Genomic DNA, 25,692 nt, shown 5'->3' on the forward strand with positions numbered 1-25,692 from the left:
GCTGGTGTTTTGGCTGAGACCTGAGAGACCAGAAGAAATCAGATAGCCAGAAACAATGTCTAGGTCCCTAAAGAGAACAAGCTTGGCGAGCAAAGGAGGACAGTATGGGTGGAGATCATCAAGGAAGGGAGACAGAGGTGAGTGCCTGAAGCATGCAGGTCCTTGAGGGAATACGGAGGGTTTGATTTTACCTGTAAATGCCGTGGAAAGCCACTGAGGATTTTAACAAAAACTACAATTACATTTTAATTTACATTTTACTTTTTGTAGAGACAAGGGTCCGCTATATTGCCCAGGTTGGTCTCGAACCCCGGGTTCAAGCTATCCTCCCTACTCGGCCTCCCAAAGTGCTGGGATTATAGGCATGAGCCACCGTGCCCGGCCATTTAATTTACATTTTAGTCTGGCTACTGGAATCTTTGATGGGGAATGAGTTAGAGTGGGGCAAGAGCCTCTAATATTCTAGGAGACCTTTTCCCGTTCGAGGTCTCAATTTCCCCTTCTACAAAGGCGGGTGGGAGGGAACAGGGTCCCAAGAAGTCCTGGATAAAGACGTGGACAATCGCAAACGCTGACCACTTCAAAACTTTGGGCAAAGCGCTTCCGCGCCTCTCCTGCTACTTCACCCCGGCCACAGATTGGCGGCCGACGCCGGTCATCAGCTCTCTCTCAGTGGAGTAGTCAACGCCACACATGCAGGGGCGGAACCTCCCTAAGAATCCGTGTAGCGTAGGCTCTTCTGCCCAGGACAGCCAATCGCAAGGAGGAGAGCGGCCAGGGGGCGGCACTCTCGCCGGTCGGGGCCAAGTTATTGGTTGGTGGTCACGTCGCTCGCTCGGCGGAACCACGTGACTGTCTCAGCCGCGGGGATTCGCACCGGTTCAGCCTCCAGCACCTCTCCGCCGGTGAGTCCTCGCAGCGCCCCTGGGTCTCGCCAGCCGGGCCCCGCCTCCTCCGGAGGCCGAGCAATGGGCGGGGAAAGGGACGAGCGGGTTTAGCTCTGTCGGCGCCGCGGTGGCCACCTCAGTCTCGCCACTGTGGAAGACGCGCGCCGCGGCGCCTGATTGCGTGGGGCTGCCCGGACCCAAGAGGTGAGAAGAGGGAAGCCGACCAGGGAAGAGGGAGGGAGCGGTGCTGGCCGCCACTCGGTCAGCGGGCCCCTACCAGAGGCATCCTGTCTGGGTCCCCGCCTGGTAGAAGCCCAGATCAGGGGTTCCCGCCGTGGAGCGGGGCGTGTGTCGGGTTATTTCCCGAGTGGTCTGGGGCCGGGTGAGTGGCACTGCACCCCTCGTATCTGGGCCCGCCCCTCTGGCTGGCGGCTGCCCACCCACCCGTCATCCCGCATATCTTGCCGGGTGCCACGCACCCCACTGTTTTTCCAGTCCTCGTTGAAAATCTGGAGGCGGGACCGAGGAGATAGGAGCCACCACCACCCGGACAGATGGGGAAACTGAGGCCTGGACAGGCGAGACGGCTTGGTTATGTTGGTTATTAAAAATCACACACCCGATTAAGTACAGAATCAGGACCTGTTCTTCTTTCTGACTTATACTCTAAGTTGAAATTCTTTCACTGGATGGATGGAAACATTGAGAAGACAGAGAGGGCCCAGAGCCTTGCCTAAAATTACACAGCAAGTCTTGCAGAGCTAGGACCTGTACTCAGCTCTCCAAACTCATAGACTATTAGGCTGGACTCCTTCCCTGCACAGATTGGGGATCACAGTGAGTTAGAAACGTTCAGAACTTAAATTTCCTTCTGACGCCCGTTCTAGTTAACCTTATTTTCTTCCTTCCTAAGAGCTGTTGTTGTGAAATCTACAACTAATGCAATATGCAATACTAGATTAAGCAGAACTTTTGTTTTTGAAAATTGAATCAATAAGAAATGGAGGCCCAAAGCTGTTGAAAAGGAATTAATCCTTTAAACAAAACAACAACAACAAAACCCAGGAACCTGAAGGCAGGACAGAGACTGATAGCTATTGTTTATTGAGTAAATGCTATGTGCCAGGCACTGTGGTAGGTAGTTGTGTTAGCCAGCAAGTTAGGCAATGTTACCCCATTTTACAGGTCAGGAATTGATGCTGAGTAAAGTGAAGTTTTACTCGGTGCCGTATGGCTGCTGAACAGTGTAGCTGGGATCTGAACAGAGGTCTGTTGGACTTCCAGAACACATCCAGTGATTCTCCAAGTGTGGTCCTAAGCTCACTGTTCAGTATCATCTAGGGTGCGGAGTCCTGGATCTCATCCTTGGATTTGCAGGGGTGGTCCTAAGAAGCTAACAGCTTCCTGTATTTCAAAATCATTGTACTGTAATGTGCTGCCTCCTAGGGGAAGATCTAGAGATGAACATATTCTGGGCTAGGGGTAATTTTTGAGGAAAGCAACAATCACACTTTTATTTTTGCTTATTTCTGATTTGACTTTTTTTCTTTGAGACCTGGTCTTGCTGTGTCACCCAGGCTAGAAGTGCTGTGGCATGATCTAGGCTAATTGCAGCGTAGACCTCCTGGGTTCAAGCAGTCCTTCCCCTCAGCCTCCCAAGTAGCTCGGACCACAGTGCATGCTACTACACCTGGCTAGTTTTAGTGGTTTTTGTAGAGATGGTGTTTCACCGTGTTGCCCAGTCAGCTTTCAAACTCCTGAGCTCAAGCAATCCTCCTGCCTTGGCCTCTCAAAGTGCTGGGACTGCAGGCATGAGCCACTGTACTCAGCCCATACGTTTATTTTTTATTTTTTCCCCATGATTGACCGGAGGATAATCACAGTTTTAGTGAGCATAAACCCCCAGGCAGATGCTTGCCAAGCTCTTGACATAAGCTTGGTTTTGCCGTGTAGGGGCAGAAGAGTGGGAGTTGGAGAGTTAAGTGAGAATGGGGAAAGTAACTCCTTTTTCCTTATCAGATAGCTGTTAAATTCACGTAGCAGGTATTTGCTAAGCACTTATTGGGTGCAAGACATGTGCAAGACACTGAGAATACAGCTTTGAACAAAACAGAGCAAGTCACTCCCTCATGTGAAAAACAGACAGCTAACACTGTGTAGTATGGAATGGTGAGAAGGGATATGGAGAAAAATAAAGCAAAGCAAAGGGTATAGGAGTACAAGTCAAGGCTGGGCCCAGGAGGGAGATGTGGAAATGGCAGTAATGGCAATGGTACACACACACACACATATATATATATATATATATATATATATATATATTTTTTTTTTTTGAGATGGAGTTTCACTTTTGTTGCCCAGGCTGGAGTGCAGTGGCACAACCTTGGCTTACTGCAACCTCTGTTTCCTGGGTTCAAGTGATTCTCCTGCCTCAGCTTCCCGAGTAGCTGGGATTACAGGCACCTGCCACCACACATGGCTAATTTTTTATATTTTTTAGTAGAGATGGGGTTTCACCATGTTGGCCAGGCTGGTCTCGAACTTCTGACCTCAGATGATCCACCTGCCTCCGCCTTCCAAAGCGCTGTGATTACAGGCATGAGCCACCATGTTCAGCCTGCTATTTTACATATTTTTTTAACTTTTTTTTTTTTTTTTTTTTGGTAGAGATGAGATCTTGCTCTGTTGCCCAGGCTGGTCTTGAACTCCTGGCCTCAAGTGATCTTCCTGTTTTGGCCTCCCAAAGTGCTGGGATTACAGACATGAACCACCATGCCTGGCCTCTATTTTATATATTGTATCTAGGAAGGAACTGGCGTATAAGGTGTCATTTGAGGCTGGGCAATATGAACAAAGGGCCCGAGGACAAAGGCTGCTTAATATTTTCATGGACTGGTGATTGGAACACTAGTGCATAAGAGGAAGCAAAACAGTGGATGGTTTCAGATTCATTTATAGAAGCTGATACCAACATTTTTAGACTGTGATTGGTAGGGGGTGGGGAGCCAGTGCAGATTTTTGGGGAGCATATCCAAATGGTTGACCTCATCTTGCTAATGAATGCTTCTTTTGAAGAAGAGACATGCATAGTGCTTAAAAAATGTAGGTTCAGGCTGGGCACCATGGCTCATGCCTGTAATCCCAGCAATTTGGGAGGCCGAGGCCAGCAGATCACTTGAGTTCAAGAGTTTGAGACCAGCTTGGACTACATGACAAAAACCTGTCTCTACAAAAAATACAAAATATTAACTGGGCATGGTGGCATGCACCTATGGTCCCAGCTACTCAGGAGGCTGAGGTGGGAGGATCACTTAAGCTCGAGAGGTAGTGGTTGCAGTGAGCAGAGATCATGCCACGGTACTCCAGCCTGGGTGACAGAGTGAAACTCCATCTCAAAAAAGATAAAAAATTAAAATTAGGTTGAATATTAGAGGAAACTGAATGAATATTATTTTTTCATTTTTGAAAACTTTTTTTGAATATTATTTTTACTATTTTTGCAACCTTTCTGTAGGTCCACAGTTACTTCAAAATAAAAATGTTTTTAAAAATAAAAAAAAAAAATGTAGGTTCGATAAAGTGTTTAAGGCCGAAGTATGCCTGAAGCTTCTTTTTTGTTGTTGTTTTTTAACTTTTTTTCTTTTTTTTGAGGAATTCAGGAATCTCTTAGCTGAGTAGCAACTTTCAAATAGTTCAGAAACAACGAGAAGAATAAAAAAAAATCCCTATGAGTATGGAAAGAGTGCTTTAACATCTTACATGAATTGTAAATTGTTTAATAGGTGAATTGTTATTGTGGAAGTATTCCAGGTATCATTCTTTCAACTTTTCTGAAGATTTAAAAAAAAGCTTCAAAATAAGCAATCAAGTAACAGTATAGGTTCGAATCAGGCAGGCTTGTTCAAGTCATGATTCCCCTACTTACAAACTGTGTGTAGCCAGGTGTGATGGCTCACACCTGTAATCCCAGAACTTTGGGAGGCTGAGGTGGGCAGATCACCTGAGGTCAGGAGTTAGAGACCAGCCTGACCAACATGGTGAAACCTTGTCTCCACTAAAAATACAAAAATTAGCTGAGCACAGTAGTCCCAGCTACTCGGGAGGCTGAGGCAGGAGAATCGTTTGATCCCGGGAGTGGAGCTTGCAGTGAGCCCAGATCACACCACTGCACTCCAGCCTGGCCAACAGAGCAAGACTCAAAAAAAAGCTGTGAAGTACTGGAAAATTATTTCCAAATTACATATTCTAGTCTAGTCTGCTTATTTTTATTAAAAAAAATTATTTCTTAATTTTTTTTTCTTACACCATAGCTCTTACCAGTCTAGTTTGAGATTTTTCCATCTAAGAGAGGAGACTTACGTTGGTAATTGACTTGTTCACATTAATATTGGGTTAATGTTAAGACTTGAGGTTTTCCACAAACTTGAGATCTTTAGGTTGTTACTAGGTTGGCTAGTTTTTCTGTAATTATTTGATGTATTTATACACATAAAGAAACTGGCATAGGCAATCTATTAAAGGAAAAATGTTAGCAGGCAGGATATTTGGGTTCTGGATCCATCTCTGCCTTTAAGTAGCAAATGATTTCACTAATGTGAACCTTGATTGATTGATTGAGACAGCCTTGTCTGTCGCCTAGGCTGGAGTGCAGTGGTGTGATCTCAACTTACTGCAACCTCCATCTCCTGGGTTCAAGTGATTCTCATGCCTCAGCTTCCCAAGTAGCAGGGATTATAGACATGTGCCACCATGCCTGGCTAATTTTTGTAATCTTTTTTTTTTAAATTAAAGATGGAGTTTCACCATGATGGCCAGGCTGGTCTTGAACTCCTGACCTCAGGTGATCCACCCATCTTGGCCTCCCAAAGTGCTAGGATTACAGGCGTGAGCCACCATGCCCGGCCTAATTTTTATATTTTTAGTGGAGACTGGGTTTCACAGTGTTGGCCAGGCTGGTCTCGAACTCATGAGCTCAAGAGATCTGCCCACCTCAGCCTCCCTAAGTGATGGGATTACAGTTGTAGACCACTGGCGCCCAGCTGAATCTTTATTTCTTATCTAAAAAACATGGCAGTCGGATTTCTTGATCTCTGTCCAGCTCTAAAGTCCTCTAATTCAGGAAAACTGCCATTAATGATTTGATCATTTAGCTTGAACTGTCTCATATTTGGGATGGAGGGTTATGGCTGCCTGTATTCCAGGGCTCCTGACAACAGGTTAATTTTTCTACTGACCCTCACTGCCTGTAGTTTTAGGTTGTGTATGTGTTTAAAGCAGTTACTTAAGCACACATACACAAAGGGGCATAGCAAACCATATTTACAACAGGTGTGAGGCTCAGTTTTAAATGGCCTAGCTTTCTTAGGAAAATCCCAGTACAGGTTGAGTATCCCTTATCTGAAATGCTTGGGACTGGGAATGTTGCCGATTTCTGATTTTTTGGGGTTTTAAAATATTTGCTTTATATATACTAGTTGAGCATCTCTAATCTGGAAATCTGAATTGTGCCAGTGAGCACTTCTTTTGAGCATCATGTTGGTACTCAAAAGTTTCAGATTTTGGTGTCTTTTGGATTTTGGATTTTTGGATTATCTGATTAATATTATGTTATCAAGTCTATCCAATGAAGCTATCATATTTTAAAACCAAATATAACTGTTTTTAGAAAAATATTACAAAAAGAAGTAAAACACTGCTTAAATACTTTCTCCCAATGTTAGTTGTGTGTTTGGGCACTTATGAAATACATTTCCCAAGGCTGCGTATCCAGAGTATTGGAACATTCAGTGATGATTTCCTAGGAATTGAAATATAAGCCGCAGTTGAAAACAAAATGGCTTATCTGGGCATAGTGGTGTTTGTCCCTAATCCCAGCTAATCTGGAAGCTGAAGTGAGGGATTGCTTGAGGCTAGTAGTTCTAGGCTGCAGTGAACTATGATCATGCCTATGAATGGCTACCACTCCAGTCTGAGCAACAGAGTGAGACTGTGTCTCTTAAAAAAAAGCGAAAGATAATTATGTAATAGATTATATTCATGCTAGTCTTTTCCCCCTCACATAAGAATTAGACTTTTCATAGCTTTATTGTAGTGTAATTGACATACGATAAACTGTATTAAAATGTGCTGTCTCTATATATGTATATATAAAACTGTCACCACCATCAAGATAGTGAACATATCCATCAATCCCCAAAATTTCCTTATGCCCCTTTATAATCTCTCCCTCCTATCCCTCCTTACTTCCTATCCCAAAATAACCACTGGTTTACTTTCTGTCACTATAAATTAGTATAAACTATCTTTCTTTCTCTTTCTTTCTTTCTTTCTTTTCTTTCTTTCTTTTGGTGGAGGTATCAGGAAATGAACTTGGGGACTGATTAGTTGGCATTTTGTAAAGTTTTTCCCTGAAATCTCCTTCATCTAATATTAATATAGTGTACAATGCAGTGGCATTAAGTACATGCACAATGGCTTGTAACCCTTACTACCATTTATTTCCAAAACTTGAAATAGAAACTCTGTAACCAGTAACTGACCACTCCCCCCAGTACCCAGTAAACTCTAATCTATTTTCTGTCTCTATGAGTTTGCTTATTCTTTCTCTTTATACATGTATTTTGTTGTTGTTGTTCTGGTCACGTGGGCTGGAGTTCAGTGGCATGATCATAGCTCACTTTAGCTTTGACCTCCTTGGCTCAAGCAATCCTCCCTCCTCAGCCTTCCAGAATGCTGAGATTATAAATATGAGCCACCGAGCCTGGCCCCTTTTGCCTTTGCTAGATATTTTGTATAAGTGGAATCGTACAGCCTTTTGTGTATTTTTTTAAAAATTAGATCCAGGTACTGTATGTATCATGTCAGTCTTTTGCTTAACATGATGGTGTTAAGGTTCATCCATGTTGTAGATGAAGAGTATCGGAACTCAATTCCTTTTTAATAATCAAATAATATTCCATTCCATGGTTATACGGTGCTTCATTTATCTGTTCATCTGTTGATGGACACTTGGATTGTTTTCTCCTTTTAGCTATTATAAATAGTGTTGTTAATACTAATACAATATCTGTTTGAGTTACAGTTTTTAATCTTTTGAGTATAAGTGGAATTTCTAGGTCATATAGCAATGCTGTGTTTAATCTTTTGAGTATAAGTGGAATTTCTAGGTCATATAGCAATGCTGTGTTTAACTTTTTGAGGAACCACCAAACAGTTTTTCACTGTGTTGGCACCATTTTACATTTCTACGAGCAATATATCAGCTGTCTTCTTTTGAGATGGACTCTTGCTGTGTTGTCCAGGCTGGAGTGTAGTGGCATGATCTTGGCTCACTGTAATCTCCACCTCCTGGGTTCAACCAATTATTGTTCCTCAGCCTTCTGAGTAGCTGGGATTACAGGTAAGCAGATGTGTGCCACCATGTCCAGCTAATTTTTGTATTTTTTATTGCCATGTTGCCTAGGCTGGCCTTGAACTCCTGACCTCAAGCGATCCACCTGCCTTGGCCTCCCAAAGTGCTGGTATTACAGGTGTGAGCCACTGCACCCACCCTCATATGTCTTTTAAAGAAACAAAAATCAAATTTTTGTCAAACAAAAGTCAAAGCTAATTCTTCTTGGAGAATTTTTTGTTAAAATAGCTTTTTAAAATAAAAACCAATCTCTCCATCAAAAACTATTTATTAGATACTTCCTGTATGTGCCTAATTCTATGCTAGGTATTATGATACTACACAAAAATTGTAGAACATCTTGAATAATTTTAATCTAGTTGGGAAGATAAAGCACATATTCAACGAACATTTATTGAACATATGAATGGAATTCAGAGGAGGATGAGATACCTTATACCTTTCCCTTCACCCCATTTATTTTTCCAGTGTTGGGTTCTGTCCTATGCTTGAGAACCACATTTCTAATTGCCTGCTGGATATACCATCTGGACATACTATAGAAATCTCCAATCTAAAAAACCCAAAGTAGACTTCTTGCTGCTTCCTGTCTTTCCATTGTCTTCTCCATCTTTCTGTATGTCATCCTTGCTTTTGTGTGGTCCGTCTCAGAATTCATCTTAGACTGGTCTGTGTACATCTTTTAAGTACCACCTCTTACCTAGTTGTACCGCTGAAATGTAACAACTCCTGCCCTGCCTTGGAGGTTAGGCCTTTGGTAACTGTATCTTAGAGGATGAAGTCGTGACTTCTTGGGATTACGTAAAAACCTTTCACTCCAGCCTTACCTCCTACAACTTTGCTCCTGGAACTTGGTATGATGTTTTCCCGGGTCTTGGACTATACTGTGACCTTTCACTTGCCTGAGTTACCTTTTCCATTTTTATTAAGGTTGCAGCTTCCTACTTCACATTGGCCTGCAGCCTATTCTCTGCTCTCAGAATGCTCTAAATCTTTCTGTTATGGTACTTAGAATGCTGTTTAAAACTGTCTTAATCCACTGATTGTGGGTAGAAATTGAGTTCTTTATGCCAGGCGAGGTGGCTCACGCCTGTAATCTCAGCACTTTGGGAGGCCAAGGTGGGCAAATCATAAGGTCAAGATATCAAGACCATCCTGTTCAACATGGTGAAACCTCGTCAGTACTAAAAATACAAAAATTAGCTGGGTGTGGAAGCCCGTGCCTGTAATCCCAGCTACTCGGGAGGCTGAGGTAGGAGAATCACTTGAACCTGGGAGGCAGAGGTTGCAGTGAGCTGAAATTGCACCACTAAACTCCAGCCTGGTGACGGGGTTCTTATTCATTTTAGCAAGAATTTACTGAACCTCTACTATGTGCTAAGTGTTGTTCTTGATAATGGAAATACAATAAGTATGAGAAAGACTGTAAATAATAGTTTTGCTTATAAGTAATAGAATTTCAAAAGTCTGAAGTGCTGTGAAGAAAATAAAGCCAGGTAAGGATGTAAAGAATGCTGGAAAGGAGGTCTTTTATTTGATTGGGATGGTCAAAGAAGGTTTCTGTGAGGAGGTGACATATAAACTGAAGCCAGGCATGGTGGTTCACACCCGTAATCTCAGCACTTTGGGAGGCAAAAGTGGAAGAATTACTTGAGCCCAGGAGTTTGAGACCAGCCTGGGAAACATAGCGAGACCCTGTCTCTATAAAGAAATAAAAACAAATTAGCCAGGTATCATGGTGTGTACTTGTCGTCCTAGCTACCTGGAAGGTAGAGGTGGGAGGATTGCTTGGGCCTAGGAGTTCAAGGCTATAGTGAGCTACAACCATGCCACTACACACCAGCCTGTGTGACAGAGTGAAATCCTGTCACTAAATAAGAAAAAAGCTGAGACCCAAAGGATGAGAACATACCTGTACAGATCTGAGAGATGATTATTCCAGGCAAAGAGAACTTGAGCAAGTACAGTGACCCTAATAATGAAATCAACTTGGCATGCTCCAGCAACTGCAAAAAGCCAGTAGGAAATAAGGGCCAAAAGGGAGGCAGTGTTCAGATCTTGTAGGATATTAGAGTATTCCAGGTGAGAAAGAATAGTAGGAGGTTAGTGAGATGTGTGTGACTGGATTACAAATAGTTTGGCTAGTGGGGAGATGATAAATATATTATTCAAGGTACAGCAGACAGGACTTACTGATGGATTACATATGGGAATGTAACATAGGGGAAAGAAAGATTGACATCTAGGTTTGGGGTTTAGGTTCTGATGCATTGTGTCTAGCACAGTGGTTAGCTTATAGTAGGAGCTCAAAATATGTTTATACTTTAATGAAGACCAGTACCCAACCTCTAGGAGCTCACATAGAAAAGTTAGCCAATCCAGCCGGAGAAGGCTTGTTGACACTCGAGAACATTCATGGAGTAAGTAGACAGGCGTTGCAGCCCCATGGATGGATCTGAGTTTTCCTCTGATGAGTAGTCATCTTAGCTTTTCCTCCAAAGGACTGGTCCTCTCACAGTATTAACTTCTCAGTCCAGGGCAAGGGCCTGGAAAGTAGCCTGTGCTCTAGCCATCCTGATTGTAGCCATCTGCGAATGAAATGGAGAGGAATAAAGAAGGCTTTGCTCATCCTTGGCCTCCCTGGGCCTTTATAGTGCTGTGATCTTTCCCTGGACTTTCTGACAATAGTGAGTTAGAGGATCAGATGGTACTGTATAGATGAAGAATCTGTCTTGGTTGTACCTGTTTCTAGTTTATTTTTGTTTTTTTCTGAGAAAGGGTCTCATTCTGTCGCCTAGGCTGGAGTGCAGTGGCATGATCTCAGCTCACTTCAGCTTCCACCTCCCGGGTTCAAGCAATTCTCATGCCTCAGCCTCCTGAGTAGCTGGGGTTACAGGCATGTGCCATCACACCTGGCTGCCTTTTCTATTTTTAGTAGAGACGGGGTTTTACCATGTTGCTCAGGCTGACCTCAAACTCCTGACCTCAAGCAGTCCACCCACCTCGGCCTCCTAAAGTGCTGGGATTATAGGTATGAGCCACTGTGCCTGGCCTAGTTTTGTTTTTCAAAAACTACCTTAAACTATTTTTAAGTTTATATATATATATATGGTGCTGGTCTGCTGGTCCTAAATCCTCTTAGTGTTTATCTGAGAAAGTTTTTATTTCTTTTTCATCTTTTATTTATTTTATTTTATTTAAGACAGAATCTCTCTCTGTCATCCAGGCTGAAGTGCTGTGGCATGATCGCAGCTCATTGCAGCCTCAGCCTTCCAGGCTCAAGCAATCCTCCTACCTCAGCCTTCCAAGTAGCTGCGGCCACAGGTACACACCACTATGCCTGGCCTCTTATCTTTTAAAGGATTTTTTCTAGGTAAAGAATTCTATGTTAAAGGTTATATTTCTGGGGTCAGATGTGGTGGCTCACACCTGTAATCCTAGCAGTTTGGGAAGCCAGGGTGGGAGGATCACTTGATGCCAAGAGTTCGAGACCAGCCTGGGGAGCTTAGTATCAAGATCCTGTCTCTAAAAAAATTTTAAAATTAGCTGTAATCTTCACTACTCAGGAGGCTGAGGTGGGAGAATCACTTGAGCCCAAGAGTTGGAGGCCAGAGTGAGCCATAATTGCATGCCACTGCACTTCAGCCTGGGGAGCAGGGCAAGGCTCTATTTCTAAAAAAGATACGTATTTCTGGGATGTAAAGATACCACTCTATCATGTTCTGGCCTCTATGATTTTCAATAAGAAGTCTGCTATAATTATTATTTTTGTTTCTATATAAGTAATATATGTTTTTTCTTTGTCTTCAGGATTTTCTCTTTATCTTTCGTTTTCAGCAGCTTGAATGTCATAGGTATAGGTGAGGATTTTGTTTTTATATTTATCCTTCTTGGAATTCTCTGAGATTCTTGGAGATAGATATAAATGTAGAATGTGTGTGTGTGTGTGTGTGTGTGTGTGTGTGTACACATATACGTATTTTGTTTGCTTGTTTGTTTTGTTTTCTTTTGAGACAGAGTTTTACTCTTGTTGCACAGACTGGAGTGCAATGGCACCATCTTGGCTCACTGCAACCTCCACCTCGTGGGTTCAAATGATTCTCCTGCCTCAGCTTCCCAAGTAGCTGGGATTACAGGCATGTGCCACTATGCCCAGCTAATTTTATATTTTTAGTAGAGATAGGGTTTCACCATGTTGGTCAGGCTGGTCTCAAACTCCTGATGTCAGGTGACTTGGATCTATATTTTAATGTCTCATTAATTTAGGAAATTTCTTGGCCATTATATCTTGAAATATTTCTTCTGCCCATTCTCTCTCTTCTTTTGGGATTTTAATTATGCATATGTTTGATACTTTGATGTGTCCCACAGCTCTTGGATATTATGGTACATTGTTGATATTGGGTTTTTAAATTTTGTTTTGTTATTTAAATTGTTTTTGCCTTTTAATTTAGGTAATTTCTGTTGACCTGTCTTTGAGTTAATTGATTCTTTGGTTTTGAGGTCTACTAATGATCCTATCAAAGGCATTCTTCATCTGGTACTGTGTTTTTCACTTTTAGCATTACTTATTTGATTTTTTCTTACAGCTTCCATTTCTTTGTTGTATTTTCTAGTATTAATTTTTATCTATATTCTTCCCAGATAGCAGCCATACAGGGCAAGATTCGGATTACATTAGTTTTTTCTTATGTCTCTTTTGCATATCTTAGGTTTGGAAAAACCTTTTGACCCAGAAATCACCAAGAGCTCTCCAAAATAGGATATTGGTGCACTCAAGCTATCTCAAGAAAGCAGAAAATGAGAGTCACAGACTGGTTGTGTTGTGTAGCAAAGAGCTGCTGGGTGTATCCATCAACCTGATTGATTTTCTCGGGGTCAAGGGTCATCTAAGTATTCTTTCTTTCCTTATCTACTTCAGAAGACCATCAAAATATTTACTCTTGTTAAACCTAAGCAACATGAATATGGGTTACTTTTACATATCTTGTGTTTTTGAATAAGTCCTGGATTTTGGCACTTTTGTAACATTAGGTTTATAGAACCTCACAAAGGCTCATTTTTCTGTCAGTTCCAAAACGGGAAACTTCCTGAATATATATCCTGGGAAATATATTGTCTCGGCTGGGTGTAGTGGCTCACGCCTGTAATCTCAGCCCTTTGGGAGGCCAAAATGGGTGGATCACCTGAGGTTAGGAGTTCAATACCAGCCTGACCAATATGATGAAACCCTGTCTCTATTAATAATACATAAATTAGCTAGATGTGGCGGCATGCCCCTGTAATCCCAGCTACTCAGGAGGCTGACACGGGAGAATTGCTTAAACTCAGGAGGCGGAGGTTGCAGTGAACCAAAATCATGCCACTGCACTCCAGCCTGGGCAACAGAGCAAAACTCTGTCTCAAAAAAAAAAAAAAAAAAAAAATCGTCTCTATCTGGCCATAGTCACAAATGTTTGTTCATTTGTTGATTCATTGATTCAAATGTTTTGTAAGCCTGCTATCTCAGCGTTACTACATTACATTCAGATTACACTGATGAACAAGATGTCTTTCCTCCAGGAGCTAGAGATTCCTACTTCGCTAGTACAAGAGTGTGGTTAGTACTATAACGGAGGTGCTACATGCTGTGGGACCCAGAGGGTGTAGTATTTCGTTTGGGCTAGGGGAGATTGGTTAGTGCTTTCTGGAAAAAGTAGCATTATATCTGGGTTTTAAAAAAAGTATTAGGATCTTGACAGGCTGAGGTGGATGGCCATTCCAAGCTAAGTAAACAGCTAATGTAAAGGCACTAATTCATGAAGGATTTGGTAAACGATTTATACTTTACTCCTTTGAGACCCTGGTTCATTTTCTTCTTTTACTCCTGTTGTTAGACTTATTTTTCGTTGTTGTCCTTTCTCACTTTTGGTTATTTTTACTTCCTTTGTTTTCTTATAGTTCCTAGTGGTAGGTCTTATGGTATTAGTTTTATAGTGTAGGACCCAGAGATGGAGGATCACCTGTATTGCCTCCAATACAGGAAGTGCAGGGCAACATTATTTCTCTATTCCACCTGTGTTGCAGGGTGTGTACTTAGAATAGTAAGGTGAATTTTACATGAATGTGGGCCCTGCCCACAGAGCAGATGACTCCATACTAGAACATAGTGGAATAGATGAAAACCTTCTATAGCATGTATGCCACACTTGGCCCATCAGCCCTCTCCATGCCCTTTACATTCAGCATCCTCATGTCAACTTCTCTCTCCTCTTCCCTACAAAGCAAGGGAGTACTGTTCAAAGACCCAAATGCATTCTGCCCTAGTTTATTTTTATTGCAAAAAACATTTATCTTTACCCTGCAACTTACTTTTTCTTCTATTTATTTTCAACATTTAGCAGGTTGTTTAAAAAGGGACCCAAAATAAAAAAAAAAAAAAAAGGACCATCTTCCTCGTTCTAGGGACTGGTAGGTAGGGGTTAAGGTGATGGTAGGGGTTAAGACCAGATCCTATTTTGCAATCTGCCTGGGAGGTGAAAAACCTGGGAAGAAGACCACTGGTAGCATATGTATGGAAAGGAAACAGGCTGCCCTTATACCTTTTCTGGAGGAAAAACTGCACGGGGAGCCAGGCATATATGGAGAAGAATGCTTAATGGTTTACACTCTTGAGAAGTCCTGTACCTAACCAGTTATTTGCTTTGACTTGGCTGCTTATGGTCTGGTTCTGGTCTTTTCTTTTGTCCCCTAACCAAGACAAATGAGTCTCAATTAAGGAAAAGGGACATAAGATACCTATTCCAAAAGTGAATTCCTCTTAACTCTCATGAAATGGCAAGTAGAATTGTTTGCATATGTGAGCTCTGAGAATTACTTTATCGATGAACACTGGTATTTTCTCTGGTATAGGAAGCTGAACCATCTATCTCCAGAAATGTCTTCAGAAGGTAAAGAGCAACATGACCTTTCACCCAGAGACTCGGCTGAAGGAAATGATCTCAGTTCTCCATCTGGGATCCATCTGGAGCTTCAAAGGGAATCAAGTACTGACTTCAAGCAATTTGAGACCAATGATCAATGCAGACCTTATCCTAGGATACTTATTGAGCGTCAAGAGAAATCAAATACAAACTTCAAGCAGTTTGTTATTAAAAAGCTGCAGAAGAATTGCCAGTGCAATCCAACCAAAGCCAAAAATATGATTTTAGGTTTCCTTCCTGTTTTGCAGTGGCTCCCAAAATATGACCTGAAGAAAAACATTTTAGGGGATGTGATGTCAGGCTTGATTGTGGGCATTTTATTGGTGCCGCAGTCCATTGCTTATTCCCTACTGGCTGGCCAAGAACCTGTCTATGGTCTGTACACATCTTTTTTTGCCAGCATCATTTATTTCCTTTTGGGTACCTCCCGTCATATCTCTGTGGGCATTTTTGGAATACTGTGCCTTATGATCGGTGAGACAGTTGACCGAGAACTACAGAAAGCAGGCTATGACAATGCTCATAGTGCTCCTTCCTTAGGAATGGTTTCAAATGGGAGCACATTATTAAATCAGACATCAGACAGGATATGTGACAAAAGTTGCTATGCCATTATGGTTGGCACCACTGTAACCTTTATGGCTGGAGTTTATCAGGTAAGAAGCAATGAAACAATTGGTTATTTCTAGAAAAGTAATCTATTACATGAAATCTCATCTCTGTATGGGATCTTAGGAATCACAATAATTAAAGGTATCATTTATTGAGAGCTCAGGGTATATAAAGGGTAGAGGCAAAATTCAAACCCTAACCGGACCACAGGTAATGTAAGGCTGGTTCTCTGGACCTCACACCACCTAGTACAACTCTTTAATTTTACATGTCAGAAAATCTTGGCTTTGCTTGAGATTATTTGTGGTTGGTTATTGGCAGAGTCAGCATTAGCAGTTAGGCAAGTGGGTAACAGAATGGGGGTTGAGAGTGCAGAAGTTTTTCTTTTTTTTTTTTTTTTTTTCCCGAGACAGGGTCTCACTCTATCACCCAGGCTGGAGTGCAGTGGCACTATCTTAGTTCATTGCAACTTCCACCTCCCTGGCTTAAGCAACCCTCCTACCTCAACTTCCTGAGTGGTTAGGCCTGCAGGCACATGCTACCACACCTGGCTAATTTTTGTATTTTTTGTAGAGATAGGGTTTTGCCATGTTGCGCAGGCTGGTTTTGAACTCCTGAGCTCAAGCAACCCTCCAGTCTTGGTCTTCCTAAGTGCTGGAATTACAGGCATGAGCCACCACACCCATCCTCAAATTCTAAATGTCCCTCACTTTCCATTAGAATTGCTAATCTATTAAGTGACTCTTACTAAAGGTAGTAGTTCTCTTGGATTGTTGGGGAGGGAGGGAAAAAGTTGGGGACCACAGTTTCATATTATCAGCCAGGAGAAAGGATTAGAAATCAAATTCTTCTTGACTCTCCTATAGAATCCACTAATCTGTCATTATTATCATGCCCCTGGCTTTTGGCATCCAGGAGTCAGTGCCAGGATTAAACCTCTTCTCTAATACAGGCATTTCAAACCAACGAGGGAAAGGGAAGAGTAGCTCACTTTATTTGGTGCTCAGATGAGTGAGGAGGGAGAGTGAGGATGGTATGAAGATGAGCTGTGCTTCTCAGAGTCTACTTACTTACTTATTTATTCATTTATTTATAAAGAGACAGGGTCTCTCTATGACCAACCTAGGTTGGTCTCAAACTCCTGGACTCAAGTGATCCTCCCAACACAGCATCCCAAAATGCTGGGATTACAGGCATGAGCCATCGCACCCAGCCAACTTTTGCTTTTTTGTTAGTATGCCTCACCAAGAAGGAGGAAGGCATAATAGAATTCTGAAAACTTATTAGAAAGAGGAAAAAATAAGTAAAATACAGAATTATTGTTAATATGGGAGACAGTATGGCATCAGTACATATATACTGATGAGAATGGTTTCTTAGTATGAGATTAAAGATAATTGTACAATAATTTTTAAAGTGTGATTCTATTTTGATGTGAATCTAATTTTTTGTTTTACCAATTAAAACTTCACTTGTACACTTGCTCTTAGCCAAAAGGCTGAGAAGCAGTAAGACTTCACTTTTATGGTAATGATTTGTATTTAAGGAAAATATATGGTTTCTTAACTAGAAGAATTTTTCCAACTTGAAGTTTTCTTCTGGATCCTTGAGAATTTTTTTCTTTTAAAAGAGGTTTGTTCTGGCTGGGCGCAGTGGCTCACGCCTGTAATCCCAGCACTTTGGGAGGCCGAGGTGCGTGGATTACGAGCCAAGAGATGGCGACCATCCTGGCCATCATGGTGAAACCCCATCTCTACTAAAAATACAAAAAAATTAGCTGGGTGTGGTGGCGTGCACTTGTAGTCTAGCTACTCGGGAGGCTGAGGCATGAAAATTGCTTGAACCCAGGAGGTGGAGGTTGCAATGAGCCAAGATCGTGCCACTGCACTCCAGCCTGGCGACAGAGTGAGACTCTGTCTCAAAAAAAAAAAAAAAAAAAGAGAGATTTGTTCTTTGTGATGGGAAGAATGGAAAAAAAAAAAAGAGGTGTGAACCTTATTCAAGCTTAAGAAATATTGTATGAAAATATAGAAATCTGATGTTCCTGTCTCACCTGAGCTAATAATTAACACTGTGACCTTGGGCAAGTTGCTTAGCCCTTTAAATATAATTTTCCCTTTGTAAAATGAGAAGATTGATGTATGATTGTGTTTATTCTGGCCCTGACATTCTGTGATGCTCTGATGATACGTTTCCATGCAAGAAATGTCAGGATAGTACAAAATGTAGACATTCTTTTCCATTTGTATTTAACCGTTCTGTATCCTTCCTTCCAGGTAGCGATGGGCTTCTTTCAAGTGGGTTTTGTTTCTGTCTACCTCTCAGATGCCTTGCTGAGTGGATTTGTCACTGGTGCCTCCTTCACTATTCTTACATCTCAGGCCAAGTATCTCCTTGGGCTCAACCTTCCTCGGAGTAATGGTGTGGGCTCACTCATCACTACCTGGATACATATCTTCAGAAACATCCGTGAGACCAATCCCTGTGATCTTATCACCAGCCTTTTGTGCCTTTTGGTTCTTCTGCCAACCAAAGAACTCAATGAACACTTCAAGTCCAAACTTAAAGCACCGATTCCTGTTGAACTTGTTGTTGTTGTGGCAGCCATGTTGGCCTCTCATTTTGGAAAACTACATGAGACTTATAATTCTAGTGTTGCTGGACATATTCCCACTGGGTTTATGCCACCCAGAGTACCAGAGTGGAACCTAATTCCTAGTGTGGCTGTAGATGCAATTGCTATTTCCATCATTGGTTTTGCTATCACTGTATCACTTTCTGAGATGTTTGCCAAGAAACATGGCTACACAGTCAGAGCGAACCAAGAAATGTATGCCATTGGCTTTTGTAATATCATCCCTTCCTTCTTCCACTGTTTTACTACTAGTGCAGCTCTTGCCAAGACATTGGTTAAAGAATCTACAGGCTGCCAAACTCAGCTTTCTGGTGTGGTAACAGCCCTGGTTCTTTTGTTGGTCCTCTTAGTAATAGCTCCTTTATTCTATTCCCTTCAAAAAAGTGTCCTTGGTGTGATCACAATTGTAAATCTACGGGGAGCCCTTCGTAAATTTAGGGATCTTCCCAAGATGTGGAGTATTAGTAGAATGGATACAGTTATCTGGTTTGTTACTATGCTCTCCTCTGCACTGCTGAGTACTGAAATAGGACTGCTTGTTGGGGTTTGTTTTTCTATGTTTTGTGTCATCCTCCGCACTCAGAAGCCAAAGATTTCATTGCTTGGCTTGGTGGAAGGGTCTGAAGTCTTCGAATCCTTGTCTGCTTACAAGAACCTTCAAACTAAGCCAGGCATCAAGATTTTCCGCTTTGTAGCCCCTCTCTACTACATAAACAAAGAATGCTTTAAATCTGCTTTATACAAACAGACTGTCAACCCAGTCTTAATAAAGGCAGCTTGGAAGAAGGCAGCAAAGAGAAAGGTCAAAGAGGAAGTTGTGACTCTCGGTGGAATCCAGGATGAAGTGTCAGTGCAACTTTCCCATGATTCCTTGGAGCTGAATACTATAGTGATTGACTGCAGTGCAATTCAATTTTTAGATACAGCAGGGATCCACACACTGAAAGAAGTTCGCAGAGATTATGAAGCCATTGGAATCCAGGTTCTGCTGGCTCAATGTAATCCCTCTGTGAGGGATTCCCTAACCAAAGGAGAATATTGCCAAAAGGAAGAAGAAAACCTTCTCTTCTATAGTGTGTATGAAGCCATGGCTTTTGCAGAAGCATCTAAAAATCAGAAAGGAATATGTGTTCCCAACGGTCTGAGTCTTAGTAGTGATTAATTGGGAAAGTAGAAGAATGCCTAGCCAATAGGTTAAAATTTCAAGTGTCCAACATTTCCCATTTCCACAGTGGAAAGTTTTGCCCACTTGAAATTTTAACCAAGAAGCTAGATATTATTCCTCCTTTGAAGCTAATGGCGTTTGTTATACACACTGCAGCAGAGCTTATAGCTGGACAGAGTCAAAAAGAAGAAAATACTGTTTCAAGCCTTCTTGCAGATGTGAAGGACTCCTGGAATGCAGTAGGTATGTATTGAATTGAACTGTAAAGTAGCTCCAAAACTTAATTAGTATACTGTTTTAGAGCTCATGAAGCGGCGAGGTTGAGATTTGCTTTGGAAGTGCCATAGACTTCTTTATGTGGCTTAGTGGAGAGGGAGAGAAAGAAGGCAGGGAAAGAATGTTGTGTCATCCTCCTCACTCAGAAGCCAAAGATTTCATTGCTTGGCTTGGTGGAAGGGTCTGAAGTCTTTGAATCCTCGTCTGCTTACAAGAACCTTCAAACTAAGCCAGGCATCAAGAGCCAGTACCAATAGATCAAGAGGCTTCGGGGTCACAAGGTCATACTAGCTAGGTTTGTTCTTATAGTTCTCTATCCCCAGTCTTTGCTCCCCAGATGGCAGTAGTTTTCAGTAGGAAAGTGCCATTCCTCTCCGTAAGGCACAGTCTCATCAGGGGTTTAACACCTGGGCAGATTAGTAGCATCCTGAGACCCAGCCTGATATTAGACAGAATACCCTTTATAATACATTTGACATTTTTAGTCATGCCTTTTTGTTTAGGGTAAATAGGTAAGCACAAAGAACTCTTCAAAATCAGAAAAAAAACAATAGGAGTCCTTCCTGGTCTTTTCTGTGATCTCTCCTTGTTTCTGAGACTTTCTCTACCATTAAGCTCTATTTTAGCTTTCAGTTATTCTAGTTTGTTTCCCATGGAATATGTCCTAAACTGGTATTTTTGTCAGTGACAATCTTGCCAGTCAGCAATTTCTAACAGCATTTTAAATGAGTTTGATGTACAATAAATATTGATGACAATGATGGTTTTTAACTCTTGGAGTCACCTAAAACTATTATGCAGGAGGATATAGAAGGATCACATTCACAAAACCCAAGTGCTATGGATATGTTATTCATGATAGCTGGTCACAGGTTATAAATTGAGGAATAATTTCCTTTCAAAAAGCAAGAATGTCCAACATTGAAAGTTTATAGTTTTATATTTGGACCTTGACAGGTAAGAAAAAAACCAGGTTCTCCACAGTTAGGAATAGGAAACAAATTTATGAAACAGCCATTTAAAAAAAAAAAAAAAAAAAGCAAACTGTTGAAGTACAAAATTGTTTTTCAATGTGTTCCTGCATTCTAAACAATTTTAAGTATTTATGAGAAGCAAACCCTATGTGTGGGGCATCTGTTGGAGTGGGATGCTTTTAGACATTAAATATGTACATGTTTAATATGTATATAGCCTTTTTGTTAGCTCCATAAGCTGCCAGTGTTGCTTTTCTGTTGGTAGAGCTCTCCCATTTGTTGACATGGAAAATACCTTTCCATTAGCACAACAAAATAGTTTCTCAGTAGAAAGTCTGGATTTCTGTTTTGTAGGTGATTCACATTATGATTAAATGTAGCTTTCCTGAATTTTGACATCCTTTTAGAACTTGAGTCTGGAATTCCAGAAATGTCAATTGCTGCATGTATTTGTGCTTGTTTGTTTTTAGCCAGCATTTGCCCTTTCTATCCAGCCTTTTGAATAACAGTAGTAAAATCACAGTATCTTGGTCAGTCTTTATTTTTTTCCTGTTTGCTTTTTTAAGAGAGTGTCATTCAGGCCAGAGTGCAGTGTGATCGTAGCTTACTGAAGCTTCCAACTCCTGGGTTCAAGTGATCTTCTCACTTTGGCCTCCTGAGTAGCTAGACCATAGGCATGCATCACCACATCCTGCTACTTTTTAAATTTTTTTTCTAGAGATGAAATTTTTTTTCTAGGGTCTCACTGTGTTGCTCAGGCTGGTCTCCAACTCCAGGCTCAAGCAATCCTTCAGCCTCAGCCTTCCGGAGTGTTGGGATTACAGGCGTGAGCCACTGCACTTGGTCATTTGTTTTTAATCTCTCTTGCCCTTCTCCCAAGGCAGGCTTAAATTGATATAGGTGTCTAATACTCTGTAACAGAGTAGTGAGTACATGCTTAAGACGTTATAATTAACCAACACCAACACAGCAAAAAATATCATTTCAGCCAAAGACTAGAAAATCCCTTAGAAGGATGGATAACAGGATTTGACCTTTACCTTTGATTTCTGTCCATATGTGGATATAAACAGTTCTGGGACATTATGCATAAAGTTAGCAAATTCTTGAATTATGTCTGGTTTGTACTTGTCCCACCCACCCAAACAAAACAAGAGCTTCTGCTTTTGGTAGCCATTTGTAAAAACATGTAAGATTTCACTAGAATTTACATTTCATCCTCTCTACTTGGGTTGAGATGTTTTGATTGCTGATATTCAGAGGAATCAAACCTGGAACCAAAGCCTAACTTGCCAATAAAAAAAGTTTTCATTTGCTCTCTTGACCAAAGGCTTGAATTTCAGTTCATTAGGCATTATATTTTAAACACTATATTGATACAAAAGTATCTTGCTTACTCTAAACTGTAGAGTCTAAATGAAGCATTTTCTCAGTACTTACTGACATATACAAAATTCTGAATATCATACAGTAGTTATCATTTAATTGAAATGTAGTGTGGTGTACTCTTGATGGTTAGAACTCTTACAAATTATTTATTTTTAAATTTGTTACAGCCAGAGGGTTGGAGTGTGCTGGTGCACAGGTGGACTGAGGAAAACATTGTAGAGGAGTGAAGAGACTAGACCATTGAAAAGGCTATTATCTGTCCAGTGGAGGCAGAAGAGAGGGACCCACTTGAATAGGATCCAGTCCCTGGTTAGCCCCCACACAATAATAGGGAGACCAGGATTAGGAGCCATACCTCTGAGAACAAGGTCTCTTTCTAGAGCAAGTTTCTTTCTAGAAGGGGAGAGTCACAGAGTCACAGATTCACCAAAGCGGAAAGGGCTGCAGAGCTCATGGTAGCCTGGGTTAACCTACTCTGAAGCATGGCGTCTTCCTTTTAAACTGAATGACTATAGTACTCTCTGTGCCTCTGATGGTAATAAAACTGACAGATGTCTAATTTTTTTTTAAGTAGGACCAAAGGAAGAGAAGATTTAGATAGTCTGACTTTGCTTTTGAACAGCAGCAGGCATTGCAAGTCAAAATTTGTTGTCAAATTACATATGGTAAATGATGAACTTTAAAAATGTGTCCAGGTGTTAGATGAGTTCATTCGGCTATTTTAATGCTAATGGCTATGATGTTTTAACAACAGCAATTCTCTGCAGTGTATTTCCTTAGTAATTAGGGTTAGCCCTGATCTGAATATAAAAGTGAGAAAAGGGCTACAGTGCATTTCTTGGGAACTTACATTGAGTTTTGAAGTTATAATCCATTCGAGTTCTGTGATCCTTATTGTTCTTAATGAATTGTATTCCTCTATGTTTTCTTAACAGATGAGCCATAGGTTTCTTTGTATCAATGTAGATATTACTTCAAATACCTCTGAGGACCTACCCTAGTCTAGGACCCAATGCTGGGACTATGGTACTACATCCAGTAGATAAGCTGTGTAGTTAACACTCCAGGGAACACAGTAGGGTACTTAGGGAGGTGCTTTGTGGGACATGTTGAAGCTTTGAGAGCTGAGCAGGAGGAAGTGATGTCCCTGGACTATTCAGGGAAAGATTACACTGTGAAATGGTAAACATCCAGTTGACAGGATTTACATTTTGCTTAGTGTTTCTGCTTTTTAATATTTCTCTCCCCCACCTCAATATTTTCTTTATCCATTCTAGTGATGCCGTATTTAAAATTGGGCTTAAACTGCAAAAACAATGAAGTTGGATTTAGAAAGCTGTTAGATCATTGAGTGGTGTTGAGGGTGAAACTTCACTAGTGAAGCTTCCTTGAGCCTAAAATAATAATAATAATAAAAAAAGAAAGCTGTTAGGCTCCTAATTTGTGAGGGTTTTTTTTTTTTTTTTTTTTTTGCATAAACAGTTTAGATAATCCTGAATGCAATCATTAACTTGGGTGCTAATTATAAGAATGAAAATTATAATGGAAAAGGACAAAATAATATACCAGCTGGTTTGTTGTTATAGTCAATGTATTAAAATACTATTGAAATATGTTAAAGGTAAATGTTTAAGGTTTAAAAAAATTTAGTAACTTACAGGGATGGAGAATTTAGATGTGGAGGTGGGGAGATTTTTATACAGTAATTTTTATCCTGAGAAGAACTTAAAAAAAAGTTTTGCAACTGAAATTTTAAAGTAAACATGTTAAATATATTTAGAAAGTAAATAAGTATTATAGTAAATAGTAGATTCTCTGGTGTGTACTTTTTATCTTAGTGTTGTAAAATAGGAAAATAATGGACTGGGGTCTAGAAACTGGAATAATGAAGGACACTGAATGCCTTTACTGTAGATACCATGTTTGTAAGTCTATAGATAGGCAGCTTAAGCCAAAACGGTCTTTTAACTGAAGCTTTAATAAACTTATTTTGGAGACATTCTCTTCCCTTATCCCATGCACCATCCCTAAAATAATAAGACACATGGAATCAAATAGCCCTTGCCTTTTCAACACAAATTAGTTGGAAAATTGTGGTTTGAGTCCTGTTACTGCCATGACTTCTACTTCCTAGAAATGAGTATGTATGAACGAACCAATCTATGTAATAAGCTACCTTATTTTGTCTTCTTTGCAACTTCGTATACAAACCAAGACAGTATCAGGGTGACAGGTGAATGAACTTAAATTCTCAGTCTTGTCTATTCACCAAAAAAAGTATACTGCCTTTTGTTTTCTGTAATTATTCAAGGTTGAAGACTTTTAGGAACATGTTTTATACTGTATCTTTTAGTTAAAGCAAGTGCCTTGATGTAATTTCATGTAAATCATTGCTTAACCCTCTTGGGGGATGAGGATGAGTTATTAATGTATTGCAGCCTACTGGAAGGGAGGGGGAGTTGGCTAATAGCAGATACTTTTCTTCTAGAAGGTTATGTTTTATGCTGTTTATTATGTAAAATCCTCTATGTGTGTTGAGATTTAGAGGTTTCATTTCTTTTGTCTGCTAATAAATTGTTACTCTAATACTACATTACTCTGTGTTTAAATTATTTAAGTGCAAGGAGCATTCTGACTAAAGCACATTTAGGCCTCAGTGAGTTTTAAAATACCATCTGTTGACCAGGCATGGTAGCTCAAAACTGTAATCCCAGCACTATGGGAGGCCAAGGCGGGTAGATCACTTGAGGTCAGGAGTTGGAGACCAGCCTGGGCAACATGGTAAAACCATGTCTCTACTAAATATGCAAAAATTAGCTGGGTTTGGTGGTGCACACCAGCTACTCAAGAGGCTGGGGCATAAGAATTGCTTGAGCCTGGGAGGCAGAGGTTGCAGTGAGCTGAGATTGTGCCTCTGTACTCCAGGCTGCATGACAGAATAAGACTGTCTCAAAAAAGTATATAAATAAAATACAATATCATCTGTTTACATTTGGAGAGTAATTCAGTCGTTAGTGTTTCCCGGCAATAACAAAAGGATCTGTCCTCATAGAAGGACATAAAGAAATCCAGTTCTTTTTCCTTTATGATCTTGAATGAGTCACTTAACCCTTTGGTGAAGAGGGGAGGACTAGATTGCTTGAGGACCCTTTCTGTTTTGATTTTTGTTTTGAGACAGGGTCTTGCCCTGTTGCTCAGGTTAGAAGTGCAGTGGTGTGATCATGGCTTACGGCAGCCTTGACCTGGGCTTAAGCAATCCTCCTGCCTCAGCCTCCTGGGTAGCTGGGACTATAGCTGTGTGCCACCACATCCCCGATAATCAATTGTTTTGTATTTTTTGTAGAGATGGGGTTTTACCATATTGCCCAGGCTGGTCTTAAA

At 40.9% G+C, this 25,692-nt stretch overlaps 1 protein-coding gene across 2 annotated transcripts; it reads left to right on the plus strand.

Moving 5' to 3' along the window:
• Positions 1-850: 850 nt before the first annotated feature.
• SLC26A2 (solute carrier family 26 member 2) lies at positions 851-24,899 on the plus strand. 2 transcript variants are annotated; one of them, XM_008987746.5, is made up of 3 exons: positions 851-905; positions 15,190-15,916; positions 18,149-24,899. In XM_008987746.5, exons 2-3 carry the CDS (start codon positions 15,215-15,217, stop codon positions 19,667-19,669), a joined length of 2,223 nt encoding a protein of 740 aa, XP_008985994.2. In that variant the 5' UTR covers positions 851-905; positions 15,190-15,214; the 3' UTR covers positions 19,670-24,899. The 2 variants fall into 2 exon arrangements, with proteins under 2 accessions (XP_008985994.2, XP_002744409.2); XM_002744363.6 differs by lacking the exon at positions 851-905 and adding an exon at positions 1,026-1,091.
• Positions 24,900-25,692: the final 793 nt, after the last annotated feature.

Source organism: Callithrix jacchus, chromosome 2 (assembly GCF_049354715.1).
Source record: "Callithrix jacchus isolate 240 chromosome 2, calJac240_pri, whole genome shotgun sequence".
In the NCBI taxonomy this organism is placed as follows: Eukaryota; Metazoa; Chordata; class Mammalia; order Primates; family Cebidae; genus Callithrix; species Callithrix jacchus.

Bases quoted from the DNA above. Each gene is read 5' to 3' on its own strand.
- SLC26A2 (XM_008987746.5), top strand. From the start codon at position 15,215: ATGTCTTCAGAAGGTAAAGAGCAACATGACCTTTCACCCAGAGACTCG. The intron at 15,917-18,148 runs GTAAGAAGCAAT...CCTTCCTTCCAG, and splicing joins TTATGGCTGGAGTTTATCAG to GTAGCGATGGGCTTCTTTCA.